Source organism: Cetorhinus maximus, chromosome 26 (genome assembly GCF_964194155.1).
Source record: "Cetorhinus maximus chromosome 26, sCetMax3.hap1.1, whole genome shotgun sequence".
Classification (NCBI taxonomy): domain Eukaryota; kingdom Metazoa; phylum Chordata; class Chondrichthyes; order Lamniformes; family Cetorhinidae; genus Cetorhinus; species Cetorhinus maximus.
In genome coordinates, this window is record NC_135904.1 from 720299 (window position 1) to 742682 (window position 22384).

The 22384-nt window shown below is 44.8% G+C and overlaps 1 protein-coding gene across 6 annotated transcripts in view; it reads left to right on the top strand.

The window, feature by feature from the left end:
* Nucleotides 1-22384, top strand: part of sema6d (semaphorin 6D) — a 287153-nt gene that overhangs the window by 117711 nt on the left and 147058 nt on the right. For all 6 annotated transcript variants that reach the window (XM_078529935.1, XM_078529931.1, XM_078529934.1 and 3 more), the window contains one exon: nt 9686-9731. Coding sequence is in view for 3 of the 6 variants with exons in the window: in XM_078529931.1 (XP_078386057.1) it covers nt 9686-9731 (46 nt within the window). In the remaining 3 variants the exon portion in view is untranslated. The remainder of the gene's footprint in view (nt 1-9685; nt 9732-22384) is intronic.

Below are 22384 nucleotides of genomic sequence, written 5' to 3' on the forward strand. Positions count from 1 at the left end.
TGATCTGAACTTTTTTTAAATCCCCCACACTTTAAACATGGTAAAAAAGCCTGAAGCCGTCAGTGAGAGTTAAAAACATTGACTTCTGGATCGCTTCGATGGACAGGCCATTTAGTGCAGGTTAGAAAAAAATTATCATCTATTCATGCAATTTCAATAGAGTTCTTTGTTGATTTCCCCAAGGGCTATTATTATGTCATTATGGATGTATGACTGAGTTTCAGAAGCTACAATTATCTCAGCTGGGGGTTCTGAGTTCCCAGCTTGATTGAAAGTTTGAAGAAACTATTAAAGGATCAGCTGCCTTTGATATGGGGTCTGAGTAGAAGTTTGTTTTTATAAGAGATTATTGACTTTGAGATTTTTAAGTTTTAAATGGGTTTCATGAATGGGCAATTTTTTCATCTCCACGTGGCTTCTGAGGTCTCCCCAGGGTGCATACTGGGTGACTGGCTATGGAGATGGCATGGGGTATGAGAGGCCATGGGAGCATAAGAGATCATGGGCAGAATGTGGGGGATAGGTCATGTTGGCAATGCGAGACCTTGGGTGCTTGAGAGGACATGGGGGGGTGGGTGGGGGTCATGAGTTGGCACGGAGGAGCAATGGGGATGGGTGGAGGGGTGAAGTCTAGAGGGCCTAACAGCTTCTAAAACAGGTGGGACAAGCCCCAAGAATCAAGGTGGGCCTTCTAAGCAGCCTGCCTTGGCACTTGCCTGCCCCCTTGGCTGCCTAAGATTTGCTTCTGGGGTTGGCAGCCCCAACTCTATCCCACTCTTGCCCCCCGGAGCAAAAAACGGGTCTAACGAGGCCCTTTAAGCTGATGCAGGTCTGCCATGTTGGTAGCGAAAATCTAGCCCTTAAGCTCAAAATCTAGGCTGGCACCTCAGTGCAAAACTGAGGGAGTGCTGGACTGTTAGAAGTGCTGGCTAGCAGCTAAGATGTTTATGCAGCTCCATTTACCCTCTCAGGTGGATGTAAAAGATCCCATGGCAATATTCAAAGAAGATCAAGGAAGTTAGGTGTCCTGGTGAATATTTATCCCTCAACCAGCACCAAAAAAATCAAACAAATGATCATTTTGTCTACCTTCAAGGATCATTTTATTTCATTGCTGTGAGTAAATTGGTTGATTTAGTGACTGGAAAAAAGTACAGTAGTTAATTGGCTGTAAAATACTTTGAGACATCTTGACATCCTGAAAGGTTATGTAGCTGTTCAAGTCTATTTTTCTTTAATCAATCCTTTTGCCCCAAAATGCATCAAATTACACTTGAATATAAATGAAATGTTTAATATCCCTAATGCAATCTAGACATTGCTGGAATTTTGTTGAAATGTTCACCCATCTCCAAATAAAAGAATCAGTTTTGTTACTTTGAACCTACCTTAATGAGCAAAGAATGAGGCTGATGGCAAATAATGCTTTTTGGTGAGAATACATTATAATGAAGTCTAAACCCCTGATACTGTGAGAAGAATAAGAGACATTTGATTGCTTAATCCATTTGAGGTGTCTGCTTACAGTTATAATAATAGGTCTGGATTCTCCAGTGAGTATGATTATACATGTGTGATGCCTCGAGGGTGTAAGTTTAGTGCAGAAAGAAGAAAACACAACTTCCTACCTTTCACTTTTATTTCTGTAGCAGTGATAACAGAACATTAGCGCTGTACTGTATGCATTGAAAGCAGGTGTCAATAATGGTTGTACAAAGGAGACCAGACCCCACTAACAAGCTGGAACTACAGCGATCCAGAACTACAGCGATCCAGAACCACAGCGATCCAGAACCACAGCGATCCAGAACCACAGAGATCCAGAACCACAGCGATCCAGAGCCACAGCGATCCAGAACCACAGCGATCCAGAGCCACCGCGATCCAGAGCCACAGCGATCCAGAGCCACGGCGATCCAGAGCCACAGCGATCCAGAACCACAGCGATCCAGAACCACAGCGATCTAGAAGAGCAGCCGAGGTCGCCGGTCCTTTCTAAAAAGAAAAAGGCTGAGCTAATACCATTAATATAAAGGCTGTAAGGCTGAAATTCCAGGCAGAGTGTAGAAAACTTTGGATTTGATTGTTTTTTTTTCAGACCCGTCACTTGGATGTGAATTGAAAGTTTCTTACTCAGTGGGAAATAAATTAGCCTTGAAAGTCGAGGTCCAAAGTTTGGCTTTTAATTGGCAGTTGGTTTTAGATTTGAGGACAGTTTAGAAATTTAAAAAGAGCGTGAGGCAGATTTATAGTTATTGTGTAATATAGGATTAGAGAGTTATATTTGTTTGTTAGATTGCTAACTTATTTAGAATTTGATTTTATTTGCTGATAAACTCAGGACTTTAAAGAAGAAACAGACCACACGGTCTAATATAAACAAGACTTTAGCCATAAATAGAAAAAGAAAATGCTGGAAATATACCGCAGGTCAAGCAGCATCTGTGGAGAGATAAAACAGAGTTAAAATTTCAGGTTAATGGCCTTTCATCAGAACTGAGGAAAGACAGAAATGTACCTTTGAGGCTTTGAGCAAGTGAAAAGGGAGAGGGGGAGGAAAAACATTAAGCAAATGTCTCTGATGGGGTGAAGGGCAGGACAGATTAAATGACAAAAGGTTTAATCACACAAAAGCTAAGGGAGTGATAAAGGGTATAGTGAAAAAACAAAAAATGTGTCCAGACAAAATGTGAATGGCTGAATATCAGCTGTTCAAGTGCAACATGAAGGAATAAAGAATGAAACGGTATAAAAATGAAAACCAGCAAAAAAAAACCAATTGGAGGCAGAGGTTATGATCCAAGACTCTAACCATATTTTGAGAATCTGGTGCATTCATCAAAGACATTTAGTTAACTTAAACAGTGATGGACAATGTGTAGATGGTGTTTTAATCGGCTTATGGCCCTACTACAGAACAAGTATCAAATAGAAATTAAAAGTGTTTAATTGTCACTTACAAACAAGATCTGCTATACTTATTTATCTTAGACTATTTCAATACCTTTGAGTCAGTCAAACTTGATCATCGCTTATGGTTTTATTTTGGGTTAATGTTTACCACTTGTGGCACTTTGCAGGGAGGCTGATACCCACGTTTAATTTCCTTTTTAAATAAAAAGTGTATCAGAAATATCTTATTTCAAAAACCCGCGTGTGAGATGTTAACTCTAAAAAAAACTTAGGGGGACCGTCGGCGGGGTTGTACGGGGTGGGCGCGAACCCAGTCAGCGCCCCCGATCAGGGTTGCGCTGCCATTTTAAGTGGGCAGGCCAGTTGAGGCCCCTCCAGTTTACCCAGAAGCGCTGTGTGCTCCCTGTGCGGGCAGGGGAGGATTCCCTGAGCTGGGGCCTGCGCGCGAAAGGGCGCAGAAATCTCCCTGAAGCACAGAGGTGCCTCAGGGAGATCAGTTTGACATTTAAAAACTGAAATAAAGTATTTAAAAACTTCTAAAACGTACCCTCATGTGACACTATCACATGAGCTGGGACATGTCAAAAAATTATTTAAAAATTTTTTATTGAATTTTAAAACCCTTTACAAAACCTCATCCCGCCCGTGGATGAGGTTTCATGAAAAATGCGAAAGCCGCCTGGGCTCTTCGCCTGCCCCACAACCTTAAGGTTGGACAGGCAGCTCATTTAATTGCTTAAATTAGTTTTTAACAGGCCGTAATAGGCCTTTGACAGTTTGGCGGACGCGCAGTCGACTTGGCTGAGCACCCGCCGAACTGGAAATCTAAATGACACGCGGTGACATCGGGACACACGCCCGACATCATGATGCCCGCGTGTCACTTTATGTGTCGGTGAGTGGGCCCCGCCCCCGCTCGCCGACCGGCGAATTCAGCCCCTAGCATTTGCATTTATATAGTGCTTTCTCACATCCTTGAGGTGTGGTAAAGCTCTTCACAAGCAATGAATAATTTTTGAAATGTAGTTGTTATTGATTACGCAGCCAAGAAGATCATGTTCAGCCAGCATTCCTCCCTCAGCCAATGTCACTAAAAGAGCTTAAGTGGTCTTTTCAAAGTTTAGCTTCAAATAAATCACCAGGTTCTGCGAATTGATATAATGATGTTTTCAGAATTTATGAGCTTTAAAGTTATTTTAAATAATTAAAGAGCTACCTAGCTTGTTGGCTCGTGTCCAATTAGTAATAACAGTAATTTGACTAATTAAAATGGGGACAGGCGGGGGTTGCTATGTTAAATGGTTGCACGCAGTGCCTCTTCCAGAGTAGGCACAGAAATGGTGATGAAACTTAAATTCAGCCTGAGAATATAGGATGAATGCTCACTTGCCAGCATCAGGTTCTGTTATTTCAATAAACTATCAACTGATGCAGCTGATAGTTAGCCAGTAAAGGAAGCTTGACAAGTCTGAGACTGTGGCCAGAATGTATATGCAGCCAGAAAGAAAGTGAAGTTTTGGACAGCTTCCAGTAGCTACATTTAAAATCAAAGGTTCTGTTTGCCATTTAAATGAAAGGGAAATGGAGCTTTGCGAATTTTGGTGTTTGAGCCAGATTTATGACCTTTCACCCTCAACACGTTGATTAATATAAGGGGGTGGAAGAATCAGGTTACAGTACTTGTCAATACAACTTCTCTTCTGGGAATTCCAGTGCTTGTTGCTGCTCAGAAGGTGAACTTTTACTGAGTTGGACTTGCTAGATTTGACTGGCTGTTAAAGGGACATGGTCATAGACGTGGCGTTTCAGTTAAAATGGTTTTAACAGGTTCATGAACAAGGGACAGGGAAGGAAGTAACCAGTGATACAGTGACATCTTCTCACTTCGTTTTACATTCTTGGTTTTCTCCCCTCTGCTCTGAAGGCAGGATGGGCTGTACTACAGGTCCACAAGTGCAATTGGTCCCTTTATACATGGGCACCTTTCATGTGTGAGATTAGACGTTGAGGGTCAGCGGGCTGTTTGACCATGCTGAGGGCATCACAGTTGAACTCAGCCCTGTCCTCACCAATGCCCAACAGATGTCACTGGATTGTGACAGTGAGCAGGAGCATGAGGTCAAGGGTTCATTCATCTTCACAGCCAAATTTTGAGGCTATTTTTCAGTTAAAAACAATATGGTTATGCAAATCTAAATTTTTCTTCACTTTTTTTGGTTTCTTCCCAGAGATTCCTTATTCTGAAGATTTGCCCAACCCTCTGATTAGCAAATTCAGTTGCCATAAAATCTGCTTCTTACGTTTCTCTTAAGCGTCTGTTTCAATGTTGGACACGCATAAGTCATTTGAACATTGGCGCACATACTCAAGAGGCCAACATTCCAGCAGACACCCATATCCAGACACTGCTCTCCCTTTTATATTGTACCTTTGTGCTGCCCATCCTTTGTGAAGAGCCATTCAAAAGAATGTTGCCCACATTATCAGCAACAAAGGTTAAAGTACAATTAGGTATTGCACTCTTGCCACTGACCATATGTGGTCAAAAATAGAGGTAGTGGCTAGAGTGGTACAGTTCTTTAGCTGGTGTTACTTATGGCTTTTCTTTACTGAAAACCGTAAACTAGGGTGTGACTAAACTACTGTTACTTTGCTACAATTGTTCCCAGACTGATGTATGTGAAGTTAATAGCTAAATGGTAGACTAGAGTTAGACTGTCAACTGTGCATTGACTTCAGGCACACAGCACAAGTGCAACACTGTGCTCCCCCCAGCTTTCGTTTAATATTAGGAGAGAACAGTTGATTGGTCCACTTCCTACTAAACATTAAACACAAAAATTTATAAGGGTCACCTAGACACTATCAAAATACGTATTCAGTCTACATTGGGATTATACAGCATCCGGTGTGAACTCAAAACTAAAATTTCCTCTTAGGAGGGATTTCAGACATCCTGTCTCGAATACACTCAGGAGTTAAATAGAAGCTTTGCCCTGAAGTTATACTGCCATTTATGAATTTATATTGACCCTGGTACCTGATTTTGAAATGTTATAAAGGTGCCTTTTAGTCTTCATTTTAATGTTAAACCCCTGTGATTTATGAAAATAAACTAATTCAAACAATGAGTGGAAAATAAGAAAATTAAACAAATGAAAAATGTGAAAACAAGAAAACAAAACATCATTTCTAAAAAGGAGAAAAAACAGAAACACAGGGAAACAAATTAAAAAGCAAGAGAGAATCAATGCACTAAAATGGCTAAATGAAAGAAGATTGAAACCCCTGGCTGTGTAAAATGTGTGCTATAGTTCAAGGAACAATTTATATGGAAAGTTGGTTGGAAAGGAGCCAGAGTGGGAAATGAAATCTCCCCTCAGTCTCTATTGAAAAAGGGACTGAGAGGTAGGAGCAGTTTGTGCTAATTTACTCCTGGTTTAGTTATTTTCCTGAGACAATATGTAGATAGTCCAACTAGGGAAGGGGCAATACTGGACCTGGTATTAGGGAATGAACCCGGCCAGGTGGTCGAAGTTTCAGTAAGGGAGCATTTCAGGAAAAGTGACCATAATTCAGTAAGTTTCAAGGTACTGGTGGATAAGGATAACAGGAGTCCTCGGGTTAAGGTGCATAATTGGGGGAAGGCTAATTATAACAATATTAGGTAGGAACTGAGGAATCTAGGGCTGGAGGCGGATGTTTGAGGGCAAATCAACAACTGACATGTGGGGGGCTTTCAAACATCAGTTGATAAGAATTCAGGACCGGCATGTTTCTGCTAGGATGAAGGATAAGCATGGCAAGTTTCAGGAACCTTGGATAACGAAGGATATTGTAAGATTAGTCAAAAAAAAAAGGGAAGCATTCGTAAGGGCTAGAAGGCTGGGAACAGATGAAGCCCGTGGATAATATAAAGAAAGTAGGAAGAAACTTAAGCAAGGAGCCAAGAGGGCTAAAAGGGGTCATGAAAAGTCATTGGCAACCAGGATTAAGGAAAATCCCAAGGCCTTTTATACATATGTAAAAAGCAAGAGGGTAGCCAGGGAAAGGGTAGGCCCACTCAGGGACAGAGGTGGGAATGTGTGTGTGGAGCCAGAAGAAATGGGAGAGATACTAAATGAATACTTCTCATCAGTACTCACCAAAGAGAAGGACTTAGCGGTTGATTTGTCTAGGGAAGAGTGTGTAGATAGCCTGGATCATGTTGAGATCAAAAAAGAGGAGGTGTTAGGCGTCTTGAAGAATATTAAGATGGATAAGTCCCCAGGGCCAGATGGGCTCTACCCCAGAATCAATCACTAGGGAACATAGATTTAAGGTGAGAGGAGAAAACTTTAGAGGAGATGTGCGGGGCAAGTTTTTTACGCAGAGGGTAGTGAGTGTCTGGAATTTGCTGCCAGAGGAGGTGGTGGAAGCAGGTACAATAGTGGGGTTTAAGAGGCAGCTTGACAAATATATGAATAGGATGGGAATAGAGGGATACAGACCCCAGAAGTGCAAAATGTTTTGGTTTGACAGGCAATATGATCGGCGCAGGCTTGGAGGGCTGAAGGGCCTGTCCCTGTGCTGTACTTTTCTTTGTTCTAAATGTTAGGAAGCGCAATAATGCCCGATTTTCATACTTTGGTAAGAATTGAGGAAGATTTCCCTTATATAAGGTGTAACCAAATTATAAACATATTTTTTATAAATTGACTCATGATTTAGTGAGTGGGGATTAGTAGGAGTGCAGCTAATTTAAATGGGACTCTTTGAAGTAGCACCTATGTGCCCCAGATGCCAGGCAACTTGGGCATCTGCCAGGCCATGAAGGGGCAGAGGTCGAGCTAACCTGGCTCCTTATTCCTAACTACCCCATAGAGATAATATATATATATTTTTAATGACTTTCTTCTTTCAGGGTTAAAGCCACTTCCTACGTTAGTGATTCCCACTAGCTATGTTGCAGAGGCTGGTACACCTCAGTATCACTCAGCGTATTAATCAACATTGACGCTGGGTCCTAGCTGAGGCACAGTAATGGGAAACTCTGCCCTTAGCTTGTCATTTTTCTTGTAAAGGGAATATAGAAGTTCTGACCTTCACAAGGTGGCGTAGAAATGGTGGAGGCTCACCATAAAGGGGGTCTGACCGATATCTTGCCAGTGTTTTGGGAGACTAATGGAACCCTTGGGGAAGACCCCTTTAATACTCTGCTATATCCCTCCGCTCAAGTTTGTCCCCCAAACCGTTCCAAAATATTCATCATAATATGTAAAGAATGTCAAATAAAATATAAATTGTGGTATATAACATAAAAGTTGCTGCACTGCCTTGCATATAAGGTTCACCCTTCCTGGTGAGTTTATTTTAAATGGATTCTCAAACTCTTGGTCCTTTAGCTTCTGTTTAAAAAAAAACTTGCATTGATATAACACCTAACAACCAATGAAATGTAGCCGCTGTTGTAACATATGGAAACAGGGCAGCCAATCAGCACACAACAAGGTCCCACAAACAGCAATGACCAGATAATGGCCAGAATTTTACGCTCCCACACCAGCTGGATTTTAGGTTGGTTGTGGGGGCGGGGGGGGGGGGTATTAAATTGAAGCGACAGGATTCCCTCCGGGTTCCCATCTGCCCTGACCACAGTGACTTTACGCTGGGGCCAGCAAGGCCTCGGACGGGCAGCCTGCCCTTACCCCAAATGAGGCTCCTAAGCAGCCAATAAGGACCGTTTCCTGCCCAGCCTCAATTTTTAGGCTGGCAGGAGGGTAGAACTTCAATGGGCGAAGCCCAAAAAAGAACAGTTATATCTCAGACGGGAAGGTCAAGGGGGAGGGTTGGTGGCGCCCCCATCAAAAGCGCCCTTCTGAAGATGGGCGCCCCCACCCCACCGTTAAAGTCCGGTGGCCTGTGGACCTCCCTCTTCTGCCCGGCCTCTCCCCCGTGATCCCGATTGCTCTCTTCACACCCCCCCCAAGCCTTCCCTATCCTCCCCACCCTGGGACCCCTTGAACTTACCTGAGCCTCTGCTGCCTGGCCTTAGGCTCCAATGTTGTGGTAATTATGGCTTCATGTAATGTGTAGTGTACCTTTGAGTAGGATGTTATAAAGGAAGATCACATGATCTTGAGTAACCAATAGAGGAGTAGCATGGGCTACCTCTGTAGCCAGTAGTCTGTAGTATGGAGACAGGGTTTGAGTTGAAAGCACACAAGTGTAGCTGCTGAGTACCTTTGCAAATAAACAGAATGTGTTCCACCTAAGAAGTGTCTGTTGATCAACTCTGTCTATTTTACCAACTCGACCAACCCACAAGAAGTGTGTAACCAGGATCCATAAGTCCCAACAAACTGGCGAATAGGATCCAACAGGTGTCCTCCTGCATTTCTTCTTCTATCCACTGCAGCGCCGTCACCGCAGGGACGAGGGAGCTGCCGGCCAATCTGATTGGCCAATCTGAGGCAGGACTTCCTACTGAGTGAGGGGTGGAAGTGCCGCCTGCAGTCACTTAACACTTGTTCGAGCGTGAAAAGGCTGAGGGGCACACGGAGTTGGTGGGACTGCGTTCACCGCCAACTCTTCGGATGGCGGGAAGCGAGACCCCCTCATCCGAAAAATTTTGGCCATTGTGTTTTTAGGAGTTGGTCAAGGGATAAATATCAGTCAGGACATAGAGAAGTAACTCCCTGACTTTTCTTCTAAATAGTGCCAATGGGACCTTTCACATCTCCCTCCATGTGAAGAATTATTTCTAATTATTTATCACTTTCTTCTTTTGCAGATCAGATGGTGCCAGGAAAAAGCTGTGCCAGGCTGTAAACGGACAGGTAAGAACGTTATCAGTTCGGATCTGGGGTTAGGGAAGAATATTGATTTACAAGAGGCAGAGTGTCCCAAGCTTTGCATAGTTTCCCTTGGTGAAGCCATGTAAACACGTTTAACTTGGAAGAGATTCAGAGATGGTCTGAACTGCATTACTTGATATTTATTGCCCTCCCAAAACAAATTTTGACAGGCGGAACTGATTGTGGATTAATAAAGCAAATATTTTTGTTTAAAGATGGCTTAGAGCAATATGGTTTCTCATGGCTAGCCAATGGAACAATTTAAGAAATGTTCACTTTTGAGTTCAGTTACTAGACCCCTTACAGTATCTTTTAGCAAAAGTATACTTATAATAGTGTTACAGGCATCATTATTAGTACAATGATGAACAATGAGTAATAAACCTGCAGAGGATCCAATTTTTGCTTTGTTGACAGTATTAGTTATAGTCACAACTTAGAACAGTTGCAACTTGACCCTTGATCTGCAAATTTAAATAGACACTGCATAATCAAAGCTCATTTGTAGAACATATTTCAGATTTACAAAATAATAGAAATCTCAATATTCAGATAGCAAGAAAGTCCCTATTCATTGTAAAAGAATTGTTTTGATGTGCCTTTTTTCACTTCTGCCGGCCTGGAAAGGGAAATACATGGAAATTTCCAGGGTGTGCTCATTTGTATATCCGTTCATGCAAGCATCAGTGTAAAACTGGTGCATGCAGCTAAACTAACAGGAATGTCCGTGCAGCCTTTGAATGGCACTGTTTATCCTGCACTTTCCAACAGAACACTGGGGCCAAAAGGTAAGATGGGAACACTGTGTGGCTGTATAATTCCTGTTACCAATATTTTTTGATTACACTTAAACAGAATTTTGAATATTTAAGTGCCAACTGTGCCTAGAAGGCAGCAAGTAATGGCACTAAAGCTGGGGAAGAAGAAAGCACAACTTCACTCGGTCAGACTCAAAGCTCACCTTGGGGGGTGCTCACTGAAGACAGGACAAACAGATTCCTTTGTGTGGGTGCTGCTAAATGACTAGAATTATTACTTGTGCCACCTGGAGGGAGGTATTTGCTAAAATGTCAAAGAGCCTAAATAAACTGCGAGGTTAAAGATTATTTGTTCCCCCAGGCTGTAGGGCACACCTGTGGCTTTTTACTTCCAAGTTGTTTGGTAAGGTCACCCGAAGGTTATAAATCCTGACCTCTCTGCATCAAATAACTGCCTTTTTCCTTTCTACATTATTTGTTGAGTGCAACTAAGAAGTTTGAGTGTAACGCTGAAATGCGCTCAATAAGAATATGTTAGATGTAAATTTCCAATAACATTATTAGCACTTCTACTGTGGCACTGTTCATGGTAAGTAAAACACGCACTGGTTTGTAAGGATGTGGCCATTGTACTGAAGTAAAGCACAATATATTAGTCACCTGCCAGACTGCACGTATATATTCCTTTAAAGTTGCAATGTCTAATTAAGGTTAGGATGAGTTCATACAAGAGGTCAGCGAAGAGGCTGGGGACATTCTGTTCTAGTACTTTGTCTTCCTGAAGCATTTGTTTTTTTTATTTCATGTGCAGCACAGAAATTTGAGTCTTGCACTTCAACTTTGAGAGTTTTTTATGTGTTACCAACATCATTTCACTTCCTTCTGAACTTAGGCCGGAATTTTCCAGCCCTTCACGCCAGCAGGATCTTCCAGTCTCACCGATGTGAACAGAGATTTCAATGGTTCGTCGGTCCCACCGGGGTGGGGAGGGGGGTGGGGTGGGGGCCTTAGAACCACTGAGGAAAAAGATAAAATTTATATGCAATGCTGTAGGGTAAAACTTCAACCTCCTTGCAAAGTTGAAAGTGATGGTATGAAATCTGAAAGGCCAAGCAGTAAGGTTCACACACAAGTTTGTAATATTTGTTCAAAATACAATAAATTTGAACATTGCTTCTCAGGCTCACATACATTGCTACTTGAGTGGACTAGCAAATGAAGTGAAAGTTCTCTCTCAGTATCATTCCCGTTTTGGCGTGGCCCACAATCACAATGAAACCATGGTTCTCATCACAAAATTTTGTAAGTGAATTTTTACTATCAGTGTTCCTTTCCTAACAAGTGTAATCCAAAATGGCTAAGCCACAGCAGCTTCTTGGGATAGATATAACTCGCCTTTTAAAAATAGGCTGCTTTTCCATTTTTCCGACCAAAATGAACAATCTCACATTTCCCCACAAACTCCATCTGCTGCATTCTTGCCCATTCGCCTAACTGTTCTATATCCTTTTGTACCCTCTCCTCACAGCTTACATTCTTACCTAACTTTGTATCGTTAGCAAACTTGGATATATTACACTCAGTCTCCTAATCTAATCATTCATATAGATTGTAAATAGCTGAGGCCCAAGCACTGATCTGTGTGGCACTCCACTAGTTACACCTTGCTATTCTAAAGATAGCCTGTTTATAAGCAGTTAATAAAGCATATTGTATCCTAGGTTTTATTAATGGGGCCATTGAGTACAAGACTAATGAGGTCATGTTAAACTTGTGTAAGACACTAGCTGGGCCTCATCTGGAGTACTGCGTCCAGTGCTGGGTGCCAAACTTGAGGAAGAATGTGAAGGCTTTGGAGAGAGTGCACAGAGGAGACTCACAAGAATGATTCCATGGGCTGAATTTTCCCCCCGTTGGGGGGAGGAGTTGATGGGTAGGCGCGTGGGGGCATGCTTCCGATCAGCGCCATTTTACGTGGCCGAGCCAATTAAGGCCTGCCCAGCGTGCACAGAAGCGCTATGCACACCCTGTGCGGGCAGGGGGAATCCCAAAATCGAGAGTGCACTTTTTCACAGGCTAAGTGCTGCCTCAGGGAGATCGCCTCTACTTTCAAAAATATTAAAACTAGAAAAAAAAAATTCCCTTACATGTCCCCTCATGTGACAATGTCTCATCAGTTGGGACATGTTCATAATTTCCAAAAAAACTTCATTAAAATTTTTAAAACCCTGCATGAAACCTCATCCCGCCCGTGGATGAGGTTTCATGTTTTTCTACTTCCCGCCTGGGCTCCTGGCCGACCTGACAACCTGAAGGTTGGACGGGCAGGTCCTTTATTTGGCTAAATGATTCTGACAATGGCCTCAATTGGCCATTGACAGGTCGGCGGGCCTGCAGCTGATTTTGCTGCGCCCCCGCCTTCCTGAAAATTTAAATGAGGCGGGATGACATTGGGAGTTCCACTCAACGTTATCCCGCGTCATTTTATGCATTGGCGAGCGGGCCCTGCCCCCACTCGCCAACGGTAAAATCCAGCCCTATGGATAAATAACTGTAGCTATGAGGATAGATTGGAGAGGTTGGGACTGTTTTCCTTGGAGAAAGGAAGACTGAGAGGAGACTTGATCGAGGTATTCAAGATCCTGAGGAGTATGGACAGGGTAAATAGTAAGAAACTGTTCCCAATCAAGAGAGTATCAAGAACTAGAGGGCACAGCTTCAAAATAATGGGCAAAAGGAGTAGAAGTGATGTGAGGAAAATTTCTTTCACCCAGACAGTGGTTGGAGTCTGGAACTTCCTGAAAGGGTGGTGGAGGGAGGTTCAATTGAGGTATTCAAAAGGGAATTGGAGAATTAGATTGCTGTCTGAAAAGAGAGAATGTGCAAGATTACGGGAATAAAGCAGGGGAGTGGGATTAGGTAGAATGCTCTTTCAGCGAGCCAGTGCAGACTTGATGGGCCGAATGGCCCCCTTCCACACTCTGAGGATTGGTTAACGGAAAGAAAACAGAGTAGGAATAAATCGCAGAATCTTTAATCCATATCAACATGTCAGCCCCAATCCTCTGAGCCCTAATTTTTGTGTAACAACCTAATGTGTGGCATTTTATCGAATGCCTTCTGAAAATCCAGATTTATTACATCCATTGGTTTCCCCTTTTCTACTCAGCTCGTTACACCCTTAAAAAGTTCTAATAAACTTGTCAAATACGATTTCTCTTTCATAAAACCATGTTGACTCTGCCTAATCATGTTGTGATTTTGCAAGTGCCCTGTTACCACACCCTCAATAATAGATTCTGGCCTACTTTCCTTGCTACTGATGTCAGGTTTAACTGGCTTAAAATTTCTTGTTTTCTCTTTCCCTCCTTTCCTGAACAGCAATATGATCGGCTGCTGTCAGATATCTGCTTCTGGCCATATGCACAATCCCATCTGGGTTTGGGTAGCTGTTTATACAAACCAATGGAAGACTCGAATAAGAGATCCAGGATCCAATGATACTGCACTGAGGACAGAGAGTTATTTGGCCAGGGGTCAATGCAGTTTCTATTTGCAGCATTACGAAGGAGTCCCAATCAAAGTTCTTCCACAGAGACAGCTAAATCCCATATATAACTTCTTAAATGAAATGGATGTGGCTAAATCCTTCACCTGTTGGCAATACTGTAAATCAAAAAAAAAATGCTGTTGTACAGTGCTCAGAACTTACTTTCCAAGAAGATTCTATCAGACATACAGCAATAATTACAGCAATAATTACAGCAATAATTAATGTAAAACTGCCTGTGGACTCTCTTAAACAGGCTGCCATATAAAGATGTCCATGATCCATAATTTTATATTTTCAGAAAGGATGATTATGTCCCATTGTTCACTATTTACACTCCGAGTTTACCGGAAGAAATGCTGGACTTGGAAAGTTAGGTACGTAATCCATTCATGGAAGGACAGTTTTGGGAAAAATTGTGCTTTTTTAAATGAACTACAAGAGATTCTTGATACCAATAAGAATTAGGACTGACTCCTTCCAGAGAATTGGATATGGATGTGAGCATTAGGAGCAGTTTGACCTGAAAGCCAAGCAAAGGGAAGGGAGGAAGAGACACAAATCTAATGCACACATTTGGTGAATGGTTCAGCTGCACACTGTGGGATAATCCCACCAGCCTCTGTCTAGTTTTCTTTCACTCAATCTTTTATACAACGATATCCCTTTATGTTCTGGTCTAATGTAGTAACAGATTATAAAGCCATTAATGGGGAGTGGTGCCCCTCAAGCCACATATAAGCAATTGTCTCTCTCTAATGGAGAGAGATGCCTGTGGTCCTTTGTGGATGATGGTTAATTACCTTACCTTAATGTTAATAGCATTTAATAAGGCAACTGAATACCAAATTCCATTTTCATTACATAGAATTCGGTTGTTTCTACCAGTGGTTTGGGAATGTATTCCACAATTCCACTCGTGTAGAATTAAAGTCATTGATTTATGGTGACAGAGGAAGTCAACTTCTCTTTACTTTACATGGAACCACGGTATTTTACCAGAGTTTTCAGGACTGTATTGTGAAATTTTGTGAGGACAGCAAATTAGTGAGTGAATTTGCATGTGCTGAAATCTAGTTATATCCTTACCTATTTGTTCCTTAATGTTACAGGCCACATGTGCCAAAAATGAAACTGGATTCTTTCAATGAGTGTAGAGTGAATGTATAAACAGGTACTATTCCTTTATGAAAGAAAATAAACTCCCTTCATTTTGAAACAGGCCTCAATCTGTTAAATTCCAGCAGCTGCAGTTGTACTTTCCTCTGACTAATAATCTTGAAACTGTTTAATCGTCATCAAAATTATGATTTTTTTCCTTTCAGCTCCCAGTCTTTATTAGCTGCCACCATTAGAACAGGGACTCATACCACTTGCAGATCTAGACAGAAACAACTCCAGCCTTGCTCTCTTTGCAGCTGTTCCCTGACTCTGCTGTGTCCAAATACTTGGTTTCTGCTCGTTCCAGACCAGCACAGCCAGGATCAGGAACATGATGTTACAGAGACTTCAATCCATGTTCTATTCCACTGTCTTTTATTAGTAGTCGTGCTTCCTTTTAAACTAAGCAAAATCAGACAAACAAGCTGAAATCATCCGCTCTCGCTGGCGGCAGGCATCATGGCGTGTGGGGGGTGGGGGAGAATTCGGCGAGGGGGGCAGAAATCTGTTTCACGTCATTGTGAAATCAGCAGGATCATCCGATGGTGTCCGCCTTGGCGCATCACAAATCCCACCGGAGGCCAGCGTGAACCCGATTCGCATCCCGCTAATTGGATACAAAGTAAGACCCGGCTGGAATTGTCCCCACATGCGCAATTTACCATTAGGCCAGCGGGAAAACACACCGGGCCAGAACACGCCTGGACAAGCGTCATGTACAGAAGTCGGGATTTACCTTTAGGGCCTTGGTCAGATCGTGGACATCCAAGGAGAAGAAGATGTTGGAGCCCTGCAGCTACCGGACCCTGGAGGAACACGTGCATCGATTGCTGGCTGGACCCTCAGGCACACGGCTCCACCGTGAAGCAGCTCCTGGAAGGTGGGAGGTCTCCGTGCAGCAGCTTCAACTTTGCTGAGGCTTCGGACCTTCATGGACTCGGCCATGGGCTGTGACAGATGATCGGTGAAGGGGGGGGTGGGGAAGAGAAAGGTCAAGGTGTGAGTGGGAGAGGAAGGTGTCCTTGGGGGGACGGGGGGATTTTGAGGTTGGAAGGAGGGGGTTGATCGAAGGTGTCAGTGGGGGGGGTGAGATTGGGAGGTAGAAGGAGGGTGTCTGGGGGGATGGGGGGGGAGTGGTGGGGAGGGAGTTCAGAGGGGTGAAAGTGACTGGGGGAAGGAGGGAGGAAGGAGTAAGGGGGGGTGGAATTCCAGGTGAACATGTAAGGGAGAGCTCTGTGGAGTCATTGCCTCCTGAGGAGAGAACTAAGGGTGGGCGTAGTAGGAGGGAATAGTGAGTGTGAGAGAGGGCTGAGGGAACCAGTAGGATGGGAGGGTGAGGGTGCATCGGTACCGGCAGAAGGGGCGGTGAGGGTGGTTGATGGGCACATGGAGGCAAACACAGGCCCTGGGTGTGAAAAGGAAGAGGTTGGGGAGGTCACTGTGGATGGGGGTAAGATTTTCAGAAAGGTTTGGAACGTGCACGTTCACCTGAATATCGTGGAATGAGAAAGGTTCGGGCTACAGGGTAACTTTGGGGAGGTCGAAGGTGATGTCTGGTGGGTCGACTGTGATGGGGGGAAGGACATTAAGTGACTGGGGGAGGGGAAAGGATGGGGGAGCTTACGAGAAACTTGACTATGACCATGTTTTACAAATCGAAAGTGAGCAGAGCCCCATGTTAGACGGGCACAGGTGCTGAATGGGAGTGTGATCAGTGGGTGAGCGGAGATTCAGGTCGGTTCAGATGGACAACTGAAGGAGAACCCCAGCAGGGAGCACTGAAAATGCTCAGGACATTGAGATGAGTGTGATGGATGAAGGCTCCATGTGCATGGGGAGTGCTTGCACAAGACTCTGAAAGACACTGCCACAAACACACCTCTCCCTCCAGAATCACTCGTGGTCTGGTTGCATGCAGCTGAATTGCTATTGGGGAGGGTGGAGGGGGAGGACTCACAGAGCCTGTTAATGAAGCTGAAAGACAACATTACACATTATTCACTGAAAGTGGATATATTTTCAGATTATAAAGTGACAAAATGTGCTCAACTTTGCAACCACTTGTGATCAGAATTTCTTAACGTATCTAGGCCTACCACTTCTTCTAGGTGCTGCCCTGACATCCACAGCAGGGGTGGAGACAGCCTGTGCAATGGGTGGCCCTGTTGCCTCTGATGATTTCGGTGTGCATCCGCCGGAGAGCCGAGGCCTTGAGGGCCCAGCTTGCTTTGGCTGTTCTCCCGTGGGCCGGCTGCTCCCTCTGTGGTGACAGAGGACGAGGTTGAGGGGGTCACATGCAAAGGGGACTTGGAGGGAGCGGAAAGCCTCTGAGAGTCCTGAGTGGTTGACCCAGGGATGTCCAGCTGCCACTCCTCTCTTCTGGTGCCCGAGGTCCCCGGTACTGAATCCTTGAGGGGTCAGGAGCACCTGGAGGGACGTCGATGTTCCCTGCAGGAACTCATCCTATGGCTACCATGATGGAGTGCATCCCTGCGTTCTGCTGGACCAGGCTTCCGTGGCATCTGCCATCCTTCCCACGGAGACCTCCAGCGCAGACATGTGGACACCACTTCATCAGGGAGCAAGTGGATGCACTCCTCCAACTCCTATACCACTCTTTTGAGGGATTCCAACAGCTCTGCGTGATGTTCCCCTGCCTTCTGCTGACTCTCCATGATGAGTTGGAAGGCTTGTCATCTGACTCGGACCTCACAGATGCCTCTTCGCCAGCAGTCCTCTGAGTACCGGGAGCTCGGCTGAACCTGCCTCCTCCTGCTGTGGACATGTGCCCGTGCGGTGACCACCAGATTGTGAACCTGAGCCTGCTCTAGATCTAGGTCCCACTGAGATGTGTGTCTCTGCGCTGGTGGAGGGTGTGGGTAGGCGCTGTGACGGGTCTTCCAGGCTGCTTATTTCCAGCTCTTCAATGGAGGAGGTGACCTCTTCACTGGAGGTGAGGATCTGGATGGAGCTGTGGGACTGACTGGCTGTGGGTCTTGGTCACTTGGAAGAGCTCCCTGTGAACCAAAGTAGAGATAATTACTGCATGGCAAAATAGTCAAAAAAACAGGAGAGAGAGCACTCACAGTTGAGTTGAGAGAGGGATGACCTGGTGCAGGATCCTCATATGGTTGTTCACCGCTGACCTCATCGTCACCACAGGCACAATCCATGACCTCAACCAGTCAGCGCAATGGTAAACTCCTCAAAATGAGTGAGGAGTCTAATGTCCACGCCCGGTCTGGGACCTCTCCCTTTCCATTGTGAGCAGGCTCTTCCTGAAAACAGATGGAGAGAGTGTGAGCAGGGCACATGCCGCTGTATGGAATGTTTGTGTGGTGAGCGAAGCCATGGACAGGATGAGGATGTGAGCCTGATGGAGATGTGAGGGTGTGTGTGAGAGTTAGTGATGTTTTCCCTTGAGGTGTGAGATCCATGTGGATGTGTGATGGGTTTGGGAGTGTGTGTTGAGAGTGATGAGATGGTTGACTTACCCTGGCAGAAGGGATGAGAGCATTTGTCCTCTTCCTGCGCTGGATGGCTGACCTCCCCTGTGCTCCATTGGCGCTGACCACTGCCTCCCAGGCCGGATTGGTTACTCTGGTGGACCTCCTGTGGCCCGAGCAGGGGTAGAGGACATCGCAGCAGCCTTCCACTGTGTCCAGTCATTAAATTTGGGGGCTGCTGTCACCTTTGCTTTCAGAACCATCTGTCACCTGGAGCAGTCCTGGTCTGTAGACATGAAGTAGCCTGCACTCTGGTGTGCTTTAAATATGACGCCCAGAGTGAGGAAGTGCTGAGGTCACAGCGCAGCGGGCAAATCCAAGCCCGTCCACCAGTGACCCGGCGTGTTTCCTGTAAATACTTTATCAATGAGGTGGAACCCGCCAGGAAGAGGAACAATATGACTCAAAAATCCAAAGTAAAACATAATTTTTCACACCCCTTACCGCACATAATGCAAATCTGGGATGATTCCACCTATAATCATCAAATACCCAGCAACAGTTACCATCATAACTTTAAAATGGTTCAGTTAAGTGTTACTATTAATTTGCTTCAACAGTTTTGCTCCCAATCCAAATGCACTGCAGTCCAAAGAAAATTCTAGCCATTTTATTTAACAAATGTTAGATGATTCATTTGAAAATGACTACATTTTATATGCAACTTACTGGCACCAAAATCTCCAAGTCAGCTGCATTTGGCAAATGTCCCAAACGGATGCTGGTACGAAGGGTACTTTACTGTGATTGCAATCACAGGGGAAAGTGTTAGAATTTGACACATACACAAACAATGGAAACACCTGTATCTTGTCATTTAAAGATGGTTAATGATGTGCTTTTTCTGAATGAGGCATCCATTTAATGTAATGAACATTATAGGCAGAATTTTACAGCCCAGTTACGGTGGGGGCGGGTCTATAAAATGTAGCGAACTGTTCAAAAGTCCATTGACTGCGGCGGGACTGCAAAATTCCACCCTATAAGTTTCATCACTGCAGTGTTCGTATTTCCTATTTAATGCCCATGAAAATGTAAATCGTTAAATTACAGCCAAGATGTTATTATAATTGAAAACGACACAGCAGTGTGGTATAGCAGCAACCTACACCGAACAACAACTTGTATTCATATAGCAGCGTTAATAAAACATCCCAAGGCACTTCACAGGAGCAATTATAAAGCAAATTTTGGCACCCGAGTCACATAAGGAAATATCGGCCAAAGGAGTCGGTTTTAAAGAGTGTCTTAAAGGAGTAAAGAGATGTGGAGAGTTGTAGGGATGGAAGTCCAAAGCTTAGGGCCTTAGAAGCTGAAAGTGGAACGCTTAACATCAGGGATGTTCAAGAGGTCAGAATTGGAGGAGTGCTGAGGGTTGTGAGACAGGAGGAGATTACGGAGATAGGGACGGATAAGAACATGGAGGGATTCGAAAATAAAGACAAGAATTTTAAAATTGCCATGCTGCTTAAGCAGGACTCAGTATAAATCAGCACAGGGATGATGGGTGACCAGGAGTTTGTGTAAGTAAGGATAGGGATACAAGCACCAGAGGTTTGGATGACCTCAAGTTTGTGGGGCATACAATGGGGGAGGCTGGCGAGCAGGTTGTTGGAATAATCAAGTCTAGAAAGAACAAAGGCATGGATAAGGCAAGGATGAGGTTGGGTGATGTTACAGAGGTGCAAGTAGGTAATAGTGCAGATTATGTGCTTCAATTCCAGAATCAGATATGACATCAAGCGGTTGGATTTTGTGGGGATGGGGGTGGGGGGAATGCTGCATTCTGCTCACCACCCCCCAGACCCCACCCCCGCCCCCACCTCCACACCTACCCTCACCCCCACCTCCACCCCCACCCCCACCAGAAATAAAACCAGTTCCAAAACAACCAACTTTAATAAAGGCCGCCCAGGTTGCGATAACCTGCTCCCGGCTGCCTATCAATCTGAGGGTCAGAATTCCACCCCTCAGTGAGAGGAAGTCCTGCTCTTGAGAGCTGCCAGCTAATCTGATTGGCTGGCAGTGCCAGCAGCACCAGAAGTCAATGGTGGGCACTGCTGGGTCTGCAAGGAGGCCCATAGAAATCAAAGATGGAGACCCCGACCCAGGTTAAGTCCTGGGCCTTTAGGGTGGGGAGGGATGGGGTATCCTAGGGAGGAGAGTGAGGGGGGAGGGGTGGGCTGGCTTTGGATGCCAAGCTGGAAAGGACACAGTGGGGAGGGGGGGTAACATCTTGTGGGGCTGGGGGTGTGCTCCCAATGTGCACAGGGCACCCCCCGCCCCCGAATGAGGTGGTCATGCCTTTCTTCCCGCCCTTTCACCCAAGTTGTTGAAAAAAAGCGTTCCCGCTGTCCCGCCTGAACAGCCCAGCATATTATGGCAGTGGAGGCAGATTGAGGGCCTTAAGTGGGCATAATTGACCAATTAAAGCCCTCATTAGGCCTAAGAGCGGCTGGGCTAGTGAACTCCTTACCTACCTCCTGCATTACGAGAAGCAGGTTGGGGGTGGGTGGGAAGGCAATGGGCTAGCCATCGGACATACTTTACGTGCCCTCCCCAACCCCTTCCCCCTGCCAACATGCCCAGTGGGGTGTGGGGGGAGGGGGTGGCCTAAAATTCAGCCCAGTGGTTTTCAGCAGTTTGGTTCAGCCTCTTCCAGTTGCTGGGGAGAGGAATGGAGCTGGTGGCTCGGGAATGGAGCTTGTCACAAAGGCAATGGTTTTGGTCTTCCCGGTATGAATGGGAAGAAATTTTTGTTCATCCAGCACCGAGAGTCAGGCGAGCGGTCCGGTAATTTAGAGACTCTGGAGAAATCGAGAGTTAGAGCGGGGGGTGCGTGCAGAAACTGATGCTACATTTCGGATAAAGTTGCCGACGGGCAGATGCTGTGTGAAGGCTGGAGGGCAGTAAGTTTGATTGTAAGTGAACACAGACTGAAGTTATTATGACAAACTTTTTATTACAAGTAGCACTTGGTCTCAAGGAATCAACTAACCGTATCATAAGGTGCAATTATTGTGAAGCAAAACTCGCGCTAGCTGCACAATCTCTCGTTAAACGAGTTGAATGCAGTCACTATCTCCTGGTAAGTGGTTTGAACTTGGGTGCCTGCTGCCAATAAATGGTATTAATACTGGTGGCAGCTTCATATTATTAGGGCTCAGTAGAGCTGATGGCAACCCCAAAATGGTCTCCCCTGCCTTAGTGAATCCCAGCCAGTTTACATCCGGGTCCCAGCCTGCTGCATGTGACCCACATATTGGGCGTCAGTGCCATTGACACCAATCTCAGTGCAACATAATCGCAGCTTTAGATTGCAGTCAGTCTGATGCTCTTCAGTGGGAGTTGGCTGATCCTCAGCATATTTTGATTGCAACAGCGTTGATGCAATGAATGGAATTTCCCTCTAATCAACTGCAAAATGCTTTCACATAATCCAACAGCAGTGACCTCACAAAACAGTGTGACACCAAACTTACATTGTTAGGAAATGCACCAAATATTTTTTGACAGCTAAAAAAAGCATAAGTACTGAAGATGTAAACAAAAACAGCCACGATAGTGGAGAATGAGCTAAAGGGCCATAACCTAATCTCTGGTTCACTCACACATGATAGGGTATTATCTGAACCTGGAGATTGTCACAGTTTTGTAACC